The sequence below is a fragment of the Pristis pectinata genome, chromosome 2 (assembly GCF_009764475.1).
Source record: "Pristis pectinata isolate sPriPec2 chromosome 2, sPriPec2.1.pri, whole genome shotgun sequence".
Classification (NCBI taxonomy): domain Eukaryota; kingdom Metazoa; phylum Chordata; class Chondrichthyes; order Rhinopristiformes; family Pristidae; genus Pristis; species Pristis pectinata.
This window is the reverse complement of record NC_067406.1, coordinates 46,749,289-46,763,437: the sequence shown is the minus strand read 5'-3', so window position 1 is coordinate 46,763,437 and position 14,149 is coordinate 46,749,289. Positions and strand designations below refer to the sequence as shown.

The following is a 14,149-nucleotide window of genomic DNA, read 5'->3' as shown; positions in this document are numbered from 1 at the left end:
GGAATTGAACTACACCATGTGTGGTTTGAACTTCTGAATATTTCTATGTTGCCTGGTTCAGAAAGAATAGGCCTTACACATTTATCATAGAACAGAAAACTCTAACTACATAGTATTGGAAGGCAGTCACTGAACAAAAACAAGCCATTTACCCAACAGGTCCATGATAATCTTGATTCTTCATGCGAACTTCCTCCTATCTTTTTTCATCTAACCCCATTAACAAATCCTTCTATTCATTACTTACTCATATGTTTTTGTAGCTTCCCCTTAAGCATCCATACCAGTTGCTTCAACTATTCCTTGGGGTAAAGAGTTCCAAATTCCAACCACTCTCTGGGTAAAGGTTTACTTCTGAATTCGCTTGTCAATGACAATTTTATCCTTACCACCTCTTGCTTTGTAGAAACATTTATGTGTTCCTTATAACCTTAAGGATTTCTATCAGGTCATCTCTGAGACATTACTTTTTGAGATAAAAGTTATTTAAATAGCCAAACTATCCTGCTGCACATGACTACCCAGTTCTGGTTTCATCCAAGTGAACCTGTACTGATGTTATGTTCTTTTTTTCTATAGTATGGAAACCAAAGCTGTTCATCACACTTGACACGTAGGCCACCCAAGTTCACTGTTATTTAATTCTACCTCTCTAGGTCCAGGGCTTACCTCAAACCTTAACTGCTTATCCATATGATGTTATCTACTTGTAACCCCAGATGTTCCTCTTGGTCATATTTTCTAACTGCTGAAGAACTCTACTTCTGCACCTTCAGCATATTTTTAAACTAAATTTGGTACAAAGTTTGCCCTTCCCCACCCACCCCCACCCCCCACAGTTATTTTGATTAATCCTGAAAAGTTTCAAGTTTCAAGTTTATTGTTGTCATGGGCATACTGTACATACACACGGTATAAATGCCATGAAAATTAGTTTTTTGCAGCAGCAGCACAGTACATTATAGGACAAGGACAGACATAAGTTAATATAAACTTAACATAAAGTTAACAAAAAAAAACATAGTTCAGGTGTTTGTTAGTTAAGACTAATAAGTGACGTGACACACAGATAAGAAAATGTAGCCAAAAGGTCCTATTGAGTGGTGAGGTTGATTCAAGTGACTGAATGGCCTACCCCTGTTCCTCAGGTAGTTCGGACAGAAAATCCTAGAAATCTTTAGCATATCAGGCATCGGCTATGGAGAGAAGCGTTTTCGGTAGCAGAATTGTCTCCAATGTTCCTCTTGTTGATTCAATATTTACTGCAATAATTTACACCCCCTTTTCACAATGAGAACTTTAAAATAAGAAAGCCAAGATGTGTTAATTTTGTTATCTAATTTTACAATCCTTTGTGGTTATCTTTATAGACAGGGGATATTTACCCCCCTCCATAAGGGGGTAACTATCGTTAAATAAGATCAGAGGTGAGCTGTGACAGCCACATGAACCCCTTATGCCCTGCTAGAGATAAAGTGTACCCGAATGGCATTGGTTTGTTATCACGTGCACCGAAATACAGTGACAAACTTTGCGAGCCATCCAGGCAGATCCACGAGTAAATTGAGGTACTTAACAGACAACAGAATGCAGAATATAATGTCGCAGCTACAGAGAACGTGCAGTGCAGGAAAACAGACTGGGCTGTTAGTATTTTCTTTAAACCGGATACATGATATTTATTTCGCCGCGATGGGAAATCTGTACAAAAAAACCGCACACCACACTTTATCACGCCTGGTGTCACATCCCGGTCAACGCCGTTGAAGCACCTTTGCACCTGGCTCTGTCCCTTGTCGCTGAGTGGTGTCAGACGCGGTCCCTTTAATCGGCAAGGTGCCGGCTCAAAGTCACGCTGATTGCATGCTGAGTGGCAAAGTCACGTTCATCCCCTTTTAGTGTCCCATCTGGACACGGGGTTCGGATTGAGAGTTGGACGACGGTGCAGGCAGCCTGGGCATGCAAAGGTATAGGGGGTAAAAGGAGATAGTAAAGAGAAAGGCTGAGCGGCAGGCAGCGGATTAACCACCGTCACCCCTCCCTAACCTTCCAATCTGCCATCATAGCGCAGGAGGATGGGGAAGCAAGATGACAGGGGGAAGAATCAGAGCATCAGGATGAATGTTCTGCCAGGAGGGGGAGCAGCAGAAACCCGATCCAAGCACAACAAAGTGCAAGACTGTTGCAGCAGCAGCGAGAGCGGCAGCAGGGGAGCGGACCGGAGCAAGGGCACCGCCAAATGTGACACGAACGGAGAGTACAGTCCCGGAGGCGCCGTGCACTCGCCTCCCAGCGCCTTGCACCGGGAACAGCCCTCCACCATGGAAGGGAAACCCAAGCAAGCGTACGGCGCGGAGCAGAAAGCGGACGGCGGTGTGGTGTCGGCGGGGCACAGGAGGGAGGTGGGGGACGAGCCAGAGAGGAGCCGCCAGCAACAGCAGCAGCAACAGCAGATCGGCAAGGAGCAGAACTCGGTGGGCTTCAAGATCGAAGGGGGAGCTGCGGGAGACGATCCGATGCTCGGGCACGATGGCGAGGACTTCCCGCAGTACAGCTCCATGCAGAGCCACTTCACCGCCCTGCTCCAACCCGGAGTCAACAAGTTTTCCCTGCGGATGTTCGGCAGCCAAAGGGCGGTCGAGAAAGAGCAGCAACGGGTCAAAACGGCCGGTTATTGGATTATACACCCCTACAGCGATTTCCGGTAAGTTTCTTTTGTTTTGGCATCGAAATTAGTGGAACAGAGAGGGTTAAATCCTTCATACAGAGGGACCCCCTCCCTCGACACACACACACACACACACACACACACACACCAGGTTTCTGAGTAATAACGCTGACATTCGGAGGTGCTCTGGGCAGGTGTCAGTCAACCTGTCACTGCTCCGAGTGCTAACACGGTTGTGACATTTCACAGCGACAAAGCTGCACCAAATTCTACTCTTATTTCTGTAAAACAAAACCAACCGGTTTTATAGTTTCGCGGGCTGTATTGGTTAATCCACAATGATTGATCACTGCCCTAACAATGGATTTCTATCCAGTACATGACTTTTGAGAGTTTTATTCCCAATTTTATGGAATTCTTGGCTCGATTACAGAAATAAACTGATATCGATAAACGAAATGTTTGCCAGCCATTGAGTTTTTTCTTTAAAAAAAGAGTAACTTTGCAGAACAGTTAAAAGGTTTATTCAAACATGGCAACAGTTATTTCACACACACAAAAAAACTTTTCCTATTTGGTAGTCTTGCTGCCGAAGTCCTGTTTTATAAATGCCGTGCCTGGGGTGAGTAGCCAGCCGTGGTCACGCTGTGTGAACTGAAATGGCTCGTTCGTATTCAAGGGAGGGATCTGGTGGGGACGCGGCGCAGCCCCCGGACTCCCTCCTGCACACCACACACCTCCCGTTCCCAGCACGTGGAATCCCCCTTCTCCCGCAGATTAATTTCCATCTCAAATTATAACCTGGGAAATCAACTGTCAACAAGGCAGAGTCAGGACTTCGGTCAACGCTGACAACTCACATCTCATCAGGTCACCAACGGCAGTTCGGCTCTGGAAGCTGTCAAGTGCCCACCCCTCTGAGGAGCAATGTGAATTTAGTGAGCACAAATGGGGGGGGGGGGGGGGGGGTGAGGGGAGCATTTATTCCCATGGTTGGGAATAATTGGTATGGAGCTTCAGTCAGACTTTGTAGGGATGCACAAAACGCAAACACCAACCACCAGTATCTGATAAAGGAAAACACATTCACCTCCACCTGCCTTGTTCATTTCTTTAGAGGTGGTGGAGGAATCCGGTGAAATATGGGGACAGTGGGTCAGTGAGCTGTAAATTCTTGACTTCGCCTTGAATTGGTTCGCCGTCCCTTGACACATTCACGCTCAGTTTCAAGCCCAGTTCTTAAATCTGCGTATTTGTGCGTGTGTGTGTGTGTGCGCGCCGCATCTTCGGGCTCCGATTTACACGAACTGTTCTGGTGCGGTTGTGTAGGGTGTGTCTAACTCACCTGGGCGGCCAGTGAGACTTGGACCACTCGAGAGGAGATCTTGGATTGCGTTCAATTTGCATCTGCGGTGCTGTGGCCGTGACAGTGCTAGATCACTGCTCAAACTGTTAAACCCGCTGTTACATCCAACCAAACGCCGCACTTCTGCTGCGTAGTCCAGCGGTACAGCCCGACTCGGGTCCACAGTAATACCTCCTGAAAGACATCAACCGGTCTCTAAGCTGCTCTGATGCCGTTGAGTTACTAAGTTTTATTTGGTCTAACTGCCCTTTTCTGATGTGTAAATGCAGTGTAGTAATCGATCTTTGTGGATAATATAACAGAATTATATGTGCTAATTTGCGGCTGTGCACTCACTTTTGGCTATTTTCTTTGATATATTTTCCAGTTTGTAACTGGAAAATGGTAATATGATTGGATACCAGTTGGGGATACCAGTTCACATCGTCGCAGAATAGTAACACCACGGAAGGCTGTTTGGATTCCAATGAGTGGAATCCAGCTCATTTCCACTCCCCTTTCCTCTCCCCAAGGCCCTGCAAAGTCTTTCCTTACAGACGTTTATCCTGATTCTTTCTGAGCCACACAATTGAATTTACCTCCATTTCTCCCCTCCGAGGTGCATTCCAACCCGCTGTGTAAAGAACTTTTTCTTCATCATTTTTGGTTCCTTTCCAATCATCTTTCCTAATTTTTGACCTCTCCACCACTGGGAAGGGCTTCTGTCTGTCTGCATTGTCCACTCCCCTCACGATTTTAAATATTTCAGTCTGATCTCCTCACAATCACCCGTGTTCCATGAGAACAACCCCAGCTTTTCCAGTTTATCCACGTAACTCAAGTCAGTCTTACCCGGAAACGTTTTGATAAATCTTTATAGAACCATCTCTAAAGCTTTTACAACTTTTCCAAATTGTGCCAATTAGAACTGGACACACTATTCCGGTTGTGGGCGACCCTGAGTTTAATTAAGGTTCGTCATGACTGTTATTTGTACTCTGCGTCTCTTCTAATAAAACCCAGGATCTCCTATGCTTTATTAACCATTGTCCCAACTTGCCCCATCACTTTCAATCAACAACCAACGTATACCTCAGATGTCTTTGTTCTTCTACCTTTTTTATTTTGAATTGTGACCACTGGGTTATAATGCCTCTTCTCTTCACATTTCTCAGCATTAAGTATCATCTGCCACTATTCTGCCCATTCTGTCAGCTTGTCTAAACCTAGAACATAGAACACTACAGTATAGTATGGGCCCTTAGGTCCATGATGTTGTGCCGACCTATATAAATACCTACTCCATGATCAATCTAACCTTTCCCTCCTACACAGCCCATAACCCTCCATTTTTCTTACATCCATGTGCCTATCCAAGAGTCCTTTAAATGTCCCTATTGTATCAGCCTCTACCACCTCTGCTGGCAGTGCATTCTAGGCACCCACCACTCTGTGTAAAAAAAAAACCTACCTCTGGTATCTCCCCTAAACTTTCTTCCACTCACCTTAAATGGATATTCTCTGGTATTGGCCATTGCCGCTCTGGGAAAAAAGGTGCTGGCTGTCCACTCTGTCTATGCCTCTCATAATCTTATACACCTTGAAATTGATCACCATCCTGCTCAAAATTCACTATGCCTCCAAGGTTTGTCATCTGCAAATTTGGTAATTATACCCAGTACACCCACATCCATGTCAGTAATGCCCATTAGGAAGAGTACCAACCTTGGGGAGAATCCACTGTGCACTACCTCCAGACCAGATAACAATCTTTTATCATTACTCTCTGTTTCCTGTTGCTCAGTCAAGTTTCTGCTCTGGCATCTTTTATTCCATGGTTTTCTGTCTTGATAACAAGCTATTCTGTGGCACTTTTCAAAATGCCATTTGGAAGTATGCATATACTGCATCAACTACATGGCCTGCATCAACCTTCTCAGTTACTTATCCCCCAAGTTAATTAGGCATGATTTTCCTTTAACAAATAAATGCTAGCCTTCTGTAATCATCCCACAGTTGTCCAAGTGACTTCTAATTCTATCTCTGGTTATTGTTTCTAGAATTTTCTTTACCGCCAAGGTTAAACTGTCAAGTCAGTAATTCCGACCCTTTTATTTGAACAAGTGTAATATTTACACTGCCCAATTCACTGCACCAACCTGAATCAGTAGCTATTTGGAAGGTTATGAGCAGGACCTTTGTAGTTTCCTCCCTTATGTTCTTTAGCTACCTAGGATGCATTCCATCTGGACAAGGTGACTAATTCTCTTTAAGTATAGCTGGACTTTCTAGTGCTTCCTCCTCATCAATTTGAGGCCTACCCAGAATCTCAAACACATCTTCTTTTGCTCCTGTACTGGTACTTCAGCCATGTCATTTTCCTTGGAGAGAACTGATGTAAGGTGCTGATTTAGTGCTTCAGCAATAGCCCCCACCTCCATTGGTAGATATCCTTTTGGTTTCTACTTGCTCCCCCCCCCCACTACCCAACACCCTGACTCCCTACTTCTCTTTTTGCATCCCTTTTCATGTGTCTGCAAAATATGTTTGGATTCTCTTTTATGTTTGCCACCAATTTTTTCTTATGTTCGCTTGTTAGCTATTATTTCCCTTGCTTTATTTCCTCCCTGAAATTTCTATTATCAGCTTGGTTCTCACTTGTGTTAACAACCTTGCAGCTGAGAGGAATGAAGAACTGGCATTGCATCAGATTGCTGGTTCAGCATTCTCTTTAGTCAGGCAAATGGAGTTTATGTCTAGCCAAATTGCAATTGAGATTTTAAATGCAGGCAGTGAGTTAATGGGATGGTGTGCAAAACAAAGGCTTAGGCCAGATCTTGCTGGCTCAGTTCACTTGCTTGCAACAACCACCTCACCTCCTTGGAGTCCAATGACTTAGTCCTAATAGTGTGGTGATGACCAAGAAATGTTCCTGGCAACCATTGACAGCAATGTGCTGCTCCCAGATTTACCAGTTGGAAAGTTTCATTTAAGGTTTTCATCTAAAAATTAAAAATGATTTTTTAAAAAGAGCTAAAACGCCTAAAGCTTGTAAATAATGAAAAACATTAAAGTAAAATGATTTGTTTTTTAGTAAGTCACTTGCCTATTCCTTTGTGTTCTAATCCTTTGCTCCATAACCCCGATTGAAATCAATGGAGTTTCAGATCCTGAGCTGGTGTGACTTGGCACATGACCCAAGAGGCGATTTCCCCCGATGCAATGATGGCAAATCCCAGCAAGACTGCTGGACTCCATGATAGTTTCAGTGGTACAGCAAACAGGTATATTCAAAATCTGTTGGTAAGTCCTGGACTCTGTGTTTGACATCACATGTGCAGAAATCCCACTCACCATCTTCTTCACTAATGGGTTTTATGGGTCCTGAGATGACTGATGAGGCAAGTGTAGGAAACGCAGACTCTTCCTCAGATGGTAGAAGGGGTTCTTAAACATGCCGGCTGGTGTTTAGCTTGGGTGGTGGCGTGCTCCTTCTGCCATTTATTTGGGACTTCTGTGTTCTCCTGATGCATGAATTTAAGGTTCTTAATACCATCCTGGATGCTTCTTCTCCACCTTGAGTGGTCATGGGCCAGCGATTTCCAATGAGTTAGTGGGGATGTTGCACTTCTTTCAAGGAGGCTTTGCGCGCATCGTTGAATTACCTTGTAATCTTTCCTGTGACAGAGATGGGAAAAATGTCTGTTTCAGCCGCCTGGTGTTGGATTTGCGAGCAACATGGCCAGCCTAATGTAACGGACTGTGGGCAATGAGGGCTTCGATGCCATTTGGTCCAGGAGAGGTTATTGATGCTGATCCACTTATCTTTCCAGTGAATTTGGAGGATTTTGTGAAGATAGCTTTGGTGGTATCTTTGAAGTACCCAGCTATACTTCTGTTTAAACAGCTAAATGATGATCATTCTGTTTGGAACTGATCACATATGCCAATGAGATCTGGTCCAATGTTTATGGACCTCACCTATTTAGGAATTCTGCTGGCAGTAATAGAAATTATCATGTCTCTAAAATGATGTCAGCCCGACTCCTCCAGAAGCTGCACATTTCTCACTAAAATGTCAGATACCACATAGGTGTACACAAAGACCATGCTACACTGACACCCAGACAGCAGTAGAACTTAACTGTGCCTGCAATGTTAAAAGATAAAATGGAAGGATTGAGAGTGTGAAATTTTTTTGCATGTGTAATAAAGTACAAGAGCCAAGCTGAAGTTGTTTATGAATTCACTTAACCTTTGAGGTTGGGAATGAACAAATTCATTTACTCTCTAGTATTATTTAGCATAATTTATTTGGTGTATCTGATCTCTGGGGAATTGGCTTCTTACTTTGATAGACTGTTCGGTTGTGGATTTGGACACGGGTTTGCTTATCGATCATTCCATGCCACTGCATTAGCTGTGAAAAGTTGGGCCCAATTTTTGAATTGTACTCTCATCTGCATTCTAAAATCCTTTTATTTTCAGGTGTCATCACAAACATGCTCATTTTCTGTAACCCTCCTTTAATCCTTGAATCATTAGGGAAAGCTTTTTTCTATGTGCTGAAAGTCCTCTCTTTTGCTCATCTTTTGACAGCTCCTTGACAACGTAGTGCATCAGATAAAGTTCAAGCACTACCTGAGTATTTTTTCCCTTGGGTCATTTGTATTTTCCCTCCTCCCTCATTGCCAGCCCAACCCCCAACCTTACTCCTGGTCTGACACCAGTCTCTGCTTTCTTGGCTCCTTTCTATCCCAGACAATTTCTATTATCCGGCTAATCTTGCTGTCTGTTGCTTTTTTAAATACTTCTGTCTCTTGACTAAATTGCAGCTCTTGAACTTAATTGTTTCATTTCATTTGGTGAATTATTTTCTAACAAATGCTCCAATTGACCATTTATTTCCAGTGTTGAAAATGCAGTGTGGGTAGGTAACATGTCAAATGTTACTACTTAACCATGATAATTTTTATTCTCTTGTCTGCAATATTTGAAACCTTGCAGAATTCACTGGTGCACCATTTGTGCTGGTTAACATCAGAACACCATTACCATACCAATTTGTATGGTTTCCGTTCATTATTGTTTTTTGAACTAATTTCCAGTTATGTTTCATTTCATTGTCATTTATTGTTTAAGTTCAGTCATGTGCTCTAATTCATTGTTAACAGGTAAATTATTTGAGTTTATTTGCATTGATGGTATGTATAGGATTTGTGTTACAAAACAGCCTTTTGTAAATGTGTTAATGCTTATATTCAATGTTCTCTTTCCCAGACTTCTCCAGCATACCCGAACTGTTACTAGTTTATGGGGAGATAAAATGCCAGCATGGAAGAATATATACCTTCACTTTCTACATGCAATTTCCGATAGCTCAATGAGCAAGTGTATCATGTAGTTTTGGACTGAACAACGTAGACAGATAATATGGGCTATGCCTGACTTATTTCTGTGTAACAACAAGTCTTGCTACAGACCAGTATCTTTACAGTGGAGCACCATCCCAGGTTGTCATTCTACTTGTGGAGATTGAGCTCATTGTTGCACTGTTCAGGATGTTTGAGTTCATTGTCTGACCATTTGAGCTATTTGATTTCACTCTTCCACCAATTCTGTACTAGCTCTGTTACCTGTGTGGATTGTCAGTTGTGTTCTTTGGATTTGTTTCTCTGTTTTTCTTTTGAGTCCATTGCCACACCATTTGAGATTCATTTTCCTTTTGTTAGTCCTGCCTAGAAAATTTACATTAATACAAATAGACTGAGATTAGTTTATTTTGTTTTCATTGAAGAGCTAATGTAGCACGATGGAGCAAGTACAAGGGCATTTGAAGGTTAGTTTTGAAGTGCAATGTTTTCAGTACTTTGCTAAACTGTGGTGTGCTGACCTGCATGCCAAAATGACAGCACTTGTCACTGATTTCAAAGAAATCTGGTAAATAGGCTCCACGGCATAGATTTATCTCTTTCCGACTTTAGTGGTAATCAGGCATCAGCTGTCAGCATCTGATGTTCAACACAGTGATGTCATCAAGCAGAGTGCTCAGCCAATCAGATTGAAGAATTGAAACAAAGAGCAAACAAAGATGTAAGAAATGATTTCACAGTGAGAATACTGTGTAAAAGTTGAGAGTGATGTCCAATATCTGATTTCATTTTGATGACAAAGTCTAACTGCTTCCCGTTTATTACCAGCACAATTAACCGCAAATGTAGCAGTGCCCTACTTGAAAACGCTCTCTTGATTGCAGAAATTGTCCACATATTAGGTGAGCTGTTCACAACACAATCTTTTTGAACTACAACTACAAAATGTAGCTAATATTTTGTTATTTGGCTGATTTGTCAAAACACTAATCTTGCGATTCATTGCCAGTGTGTATCCAAGAACTGAAAGACACTTACTTACTTATAGGATTGCTCTTGCACCAAATTGGGTCTCCTGGACAAAATTCCATTACGAAATTGCATTAAAATGGTTCACAACCAAAGAAACAAACATTAAGATGAGACTCGCATGATTCCTGATAGGGCCTGCTCAGTTTAGTGAAAACCTGGACCCTTGGCTGTACAGAGTCAGAGAAAGGCATCAGCAACAACAGACCTTAGCTGTCATTGGAGGAGATAGAGACTGCAGAGACATCTTCCACATTCACTCAAAGTGTCATGCAAGTTCTGGTCAACAAGATGCATGTCAGGAGGAAGATCCTGTTCATCAGTGTTGCTAGGAAACCCACCAGGCCTTCCGTAAGAAGAGCATGCTCTCAAGATATGTAGAGGTGCGAAGCAGACCGCTGTTTACACTTGAAAAGTGGAGCTCCTCAAAGGAAAATGTATTTCATGAAGAGATCTAAGTTCTCAAAGTGAGGATATAGAGGTGTTGTAATGAGTCATTTATGTAACAGAGCAGGGATTTATGCATCGGTGTGCTATAATCAATGCAAGTAGATCTGCAAAACAGATTGTGAGGGATTTTTGTGCCAGCTGAGCACACCTACCTGTATGACCATTGGTCCTTTGTGGGTGGTAGTGATTGGTGTGTGAGGAAGAGCACACAGCCAGTAATGGGTCTACGGCTTTGCAGGCTTCCTAGAAGGGCCTCTCCTTCAAGGAGTCACTTATTAACCATGCTGATAATTTTTCACGCCTACAGTCAGCTGAAAGATGAAGCTGTGGATGCAAAACAGTTCATCCTCCTGGCAGTAACCTACCTACCTACCTCCTCTTGTTCCTGTTACTCCTTAGCCTTTGTCTGATGTCCTCAGGTAATACGGTTATCACCTGGGTCTCCTTGCTGCTCTTGCTCCAGCAGCAGGTACTATCTATGATTTGTTGGATTGTGCATCACACAGCGTGTGTTGATGAAGTCCCACATTTACTTGGAATGTACACTGCAATCCCCCGACTGATGCTCAGCTTCAGGAGATCAATTGTATTTTCCAGAATGATCCTGGTACTTATACAGCTCTTGTCCCCCAGGATACATCCCCTTTTGGCAGTCTCAGCTGGTGAAAATGCCTGGTAATGCATTCTCCATCAGGATGGTGGAGTCATCTGTGCTCTCCAGGACCATGGTATTCACCATGAAGAAATTCTTATCATTACTCACAACAAGTTGCACATTAAAGACGTGAAAACCTTTCCTGCACATAAAAAAAAAACAGGCTTTTTAAGGGGAGCCTACAAGAACACTAAGTGCAGTCAATGGGTGCACTTTGTGGAAATCCAGCAAAGTGCAAATGTTTGTCTCTGAGATACAATCCTGTTGATGCAACCTTTCACTGAAGTGAAAGGAGATGAAATCATTTCTTCACCGTACTGTTTCTGGGTGACTTCAGTGATGCAGGGATGTGACAGAGATCTGCTGAGACCACTTGGAAAGTTCCTGTGGCAAGGAAGTTGAAAGTCTCCATAACTTTGACCTCCATGGCAGTCTAAGCATGAGAGCAGAGCTGCAGGTTTTTAACCAACAGAATGTCTCACACCTCTGTGATGACAGCTTTGGAAAACCTGAGCCTATGAATGCATTGTTCACCAGGGAGGCCCAGGCAGCATGTGGTGTTCCTGAGGGCTCTCTGAGAGTGGGCTATTTTAGGATGGATGCTTCTTTTCCTCCTGCCTCACTGTGAGTGACCAACCATGCCATAATGATGCTTTCAGTATCGCAATGCTGCCAATGATGTTACCAGTGAAGCAGCCATGGTTAGTTTAAACACACCCTATGGACCTTTGTAGGTATCTGAACAGCCTGCAATGAACTTTGAAGCTGCCCATTCTGATGTCCACCAGTGTATCCCTGCAGCTAATGAGAAAAGCAGCAAGCCAGTGCACCATGCTCTTAGTACTATTGAGGCTGTTCCATCATGGTTGGACTGTGGTGTTTTGTATTGCTATTATATCTGTATGAACATATGGCACATGATCTAGTGGTGTTATCAGGTAAGTACTGATGCCAGGAAAGATTCAGGTGTTAGCAAAGATTGTGCACACAAGTGCCTTGTCTAATTTCGCAGTTGATACGCTTTCACCTAGAAATAATTGTCAATGTGATATATTCTGGGGAAAAAAATGAATCTTGCATTGTCAGCGGCTAAAAGTTAGGTGCTATGCAATCCAATTTCTAGCTAAGTATCTATAAAAATATCCTCTACAGACATACTTCTGCAAATGGTAACTCATTGAATCAATGTTTTTGAATTAACTGTGAAGAGCTTTTGTCCAGCAACATATAATCTCACTGAGAGGAAAAATGCACTACCAATTGACCTCACTCTGAGAGTCATAATCAATAATTTATAAGGGGAGCTCAATGTGGTCTATAAATATTGCTGCAGTGATAGGATTTCAGTCTTGGGGGCTTCTGGAAGGAGAATAATATTAAAATATTGCTTTACTTTTCCAATATATAAAAAAACTGGTATCTTACAGGTTGAATATATTTTGGTTTGCCTACTTGGGGAATCAAATGTCTGATGTGATCAACGCCTGGTTTATTAGGTGGCTTAATGGTGATAATAATTGTATTTGTATAAAGTTTTTTGGTCAGATCTGGTCATACTTATCAATATATGTTCTGGTTTCACAAAAGAAATAAAGCCATCTATCAAGACCATAGGTTGGAAGGAATCCAATGTAGTCAGAATCACGAAATCCTGTCCTTTATTCTGCACAAGACTTCAGCATGTTTTTTGGACCAAGAGGAAAATAACAATGTGTGGCGACTCACCGTCCGTGCAGGCGAACTGGCTCGGCGGTCAGGGCGCGCGTCGTCGGAGTGGCGAGGCCCAAGATGGCGCTGGGCCTTCGTCTTCCCCGAGCAACGGGGAGAACCTGCGCGTGTGAAAGATTTCAATGACGTAGCACGTACGTCATTTCTGTTTTCAGGCTTGTGCAGACTCATGTCTTTATTCTCGCATCGCGGTAGCAGCCACTAAAATGGATAGTTACATCTTTTCCACTTGTTCAGATGATAAAATATGCAATAGCTTTTGGTGTGCCATTCTGTGCAATTCCTCAGGTTCTTTAAATTCTGGAATAGTCCCCAGAAAATAGAAGGTAGCATATCTCAGACCCCCATTTCTTGAATAAGAATTCAAGATGTGGCACTTAAAACTTTCAATATGACCAGACACTCAGTGTGTTTTATGAAAGGGAAATCATGAGTTTGAATTTGAGCATGCAAATGGATGGGTAAGTAATGGGTAGCAGTTGATATCGTGTGTCTGAATTTTCAAAAGCTACCACAAAATTGGTTGTCAGATAAACTTTGCAAATGACACAAAACTTGACAGTACTGTGAATCAGAAAGAGGACCTTGATTAATTGCAGCAAGTTATAAGCAGACTAGCAGAATGTGCAAATGAAGTTTAATGTGAAGAATTGTGAGATGATACATTTTGGTAGGAAGAAGAGGAAAGGCAAAATGAAATAAAGGACACTATCTCAAAAGATATACAGAAGCAGAGGGACTTGGGGTGGGTGGTATGTGTGTACAAATATTGACAGTGGCAGGGTAGGTTGAGAAAGAGTTAATAGGGCATGCACAATAGTTGATTTTTTTCAGTAGAGACACAGTATAAAAGCAGGGAAGTTATTGCAAACCTTTATAAAACACTGGTCTGGACACATCTA

The 14,149-nt window shown here is 42.6% G+C and overlaps 1 protein-coding gene across 1 annotated transcript in view; it reads left to right on the top strand.

Annotated features, from left to right (window-relative positions):
* Positions 1-1,923: 1,923 nt before the first annotated feature.
* The window catches only part of LOC127567543 (potassium/sodium hyperpolarization-activated cyclic nucleotide-gated channel 1-like), a 194,453-nt gene continuing 182,227 nt past the window's right edge, over positions 1,924-14,149 (top strand). Inside the window, exon 1 of the mRNA XM_052010562.1 lies at positions 1,924-2,704. Coding sequence (XP_051866522.1) covers positions 2,076-2,704 — 629 coding nt within the window. The 5' untranslated portion in view covers positions 1,924-2,075. The remainder of the gene's footprint in view (positions 2,705-14,149) is intronic.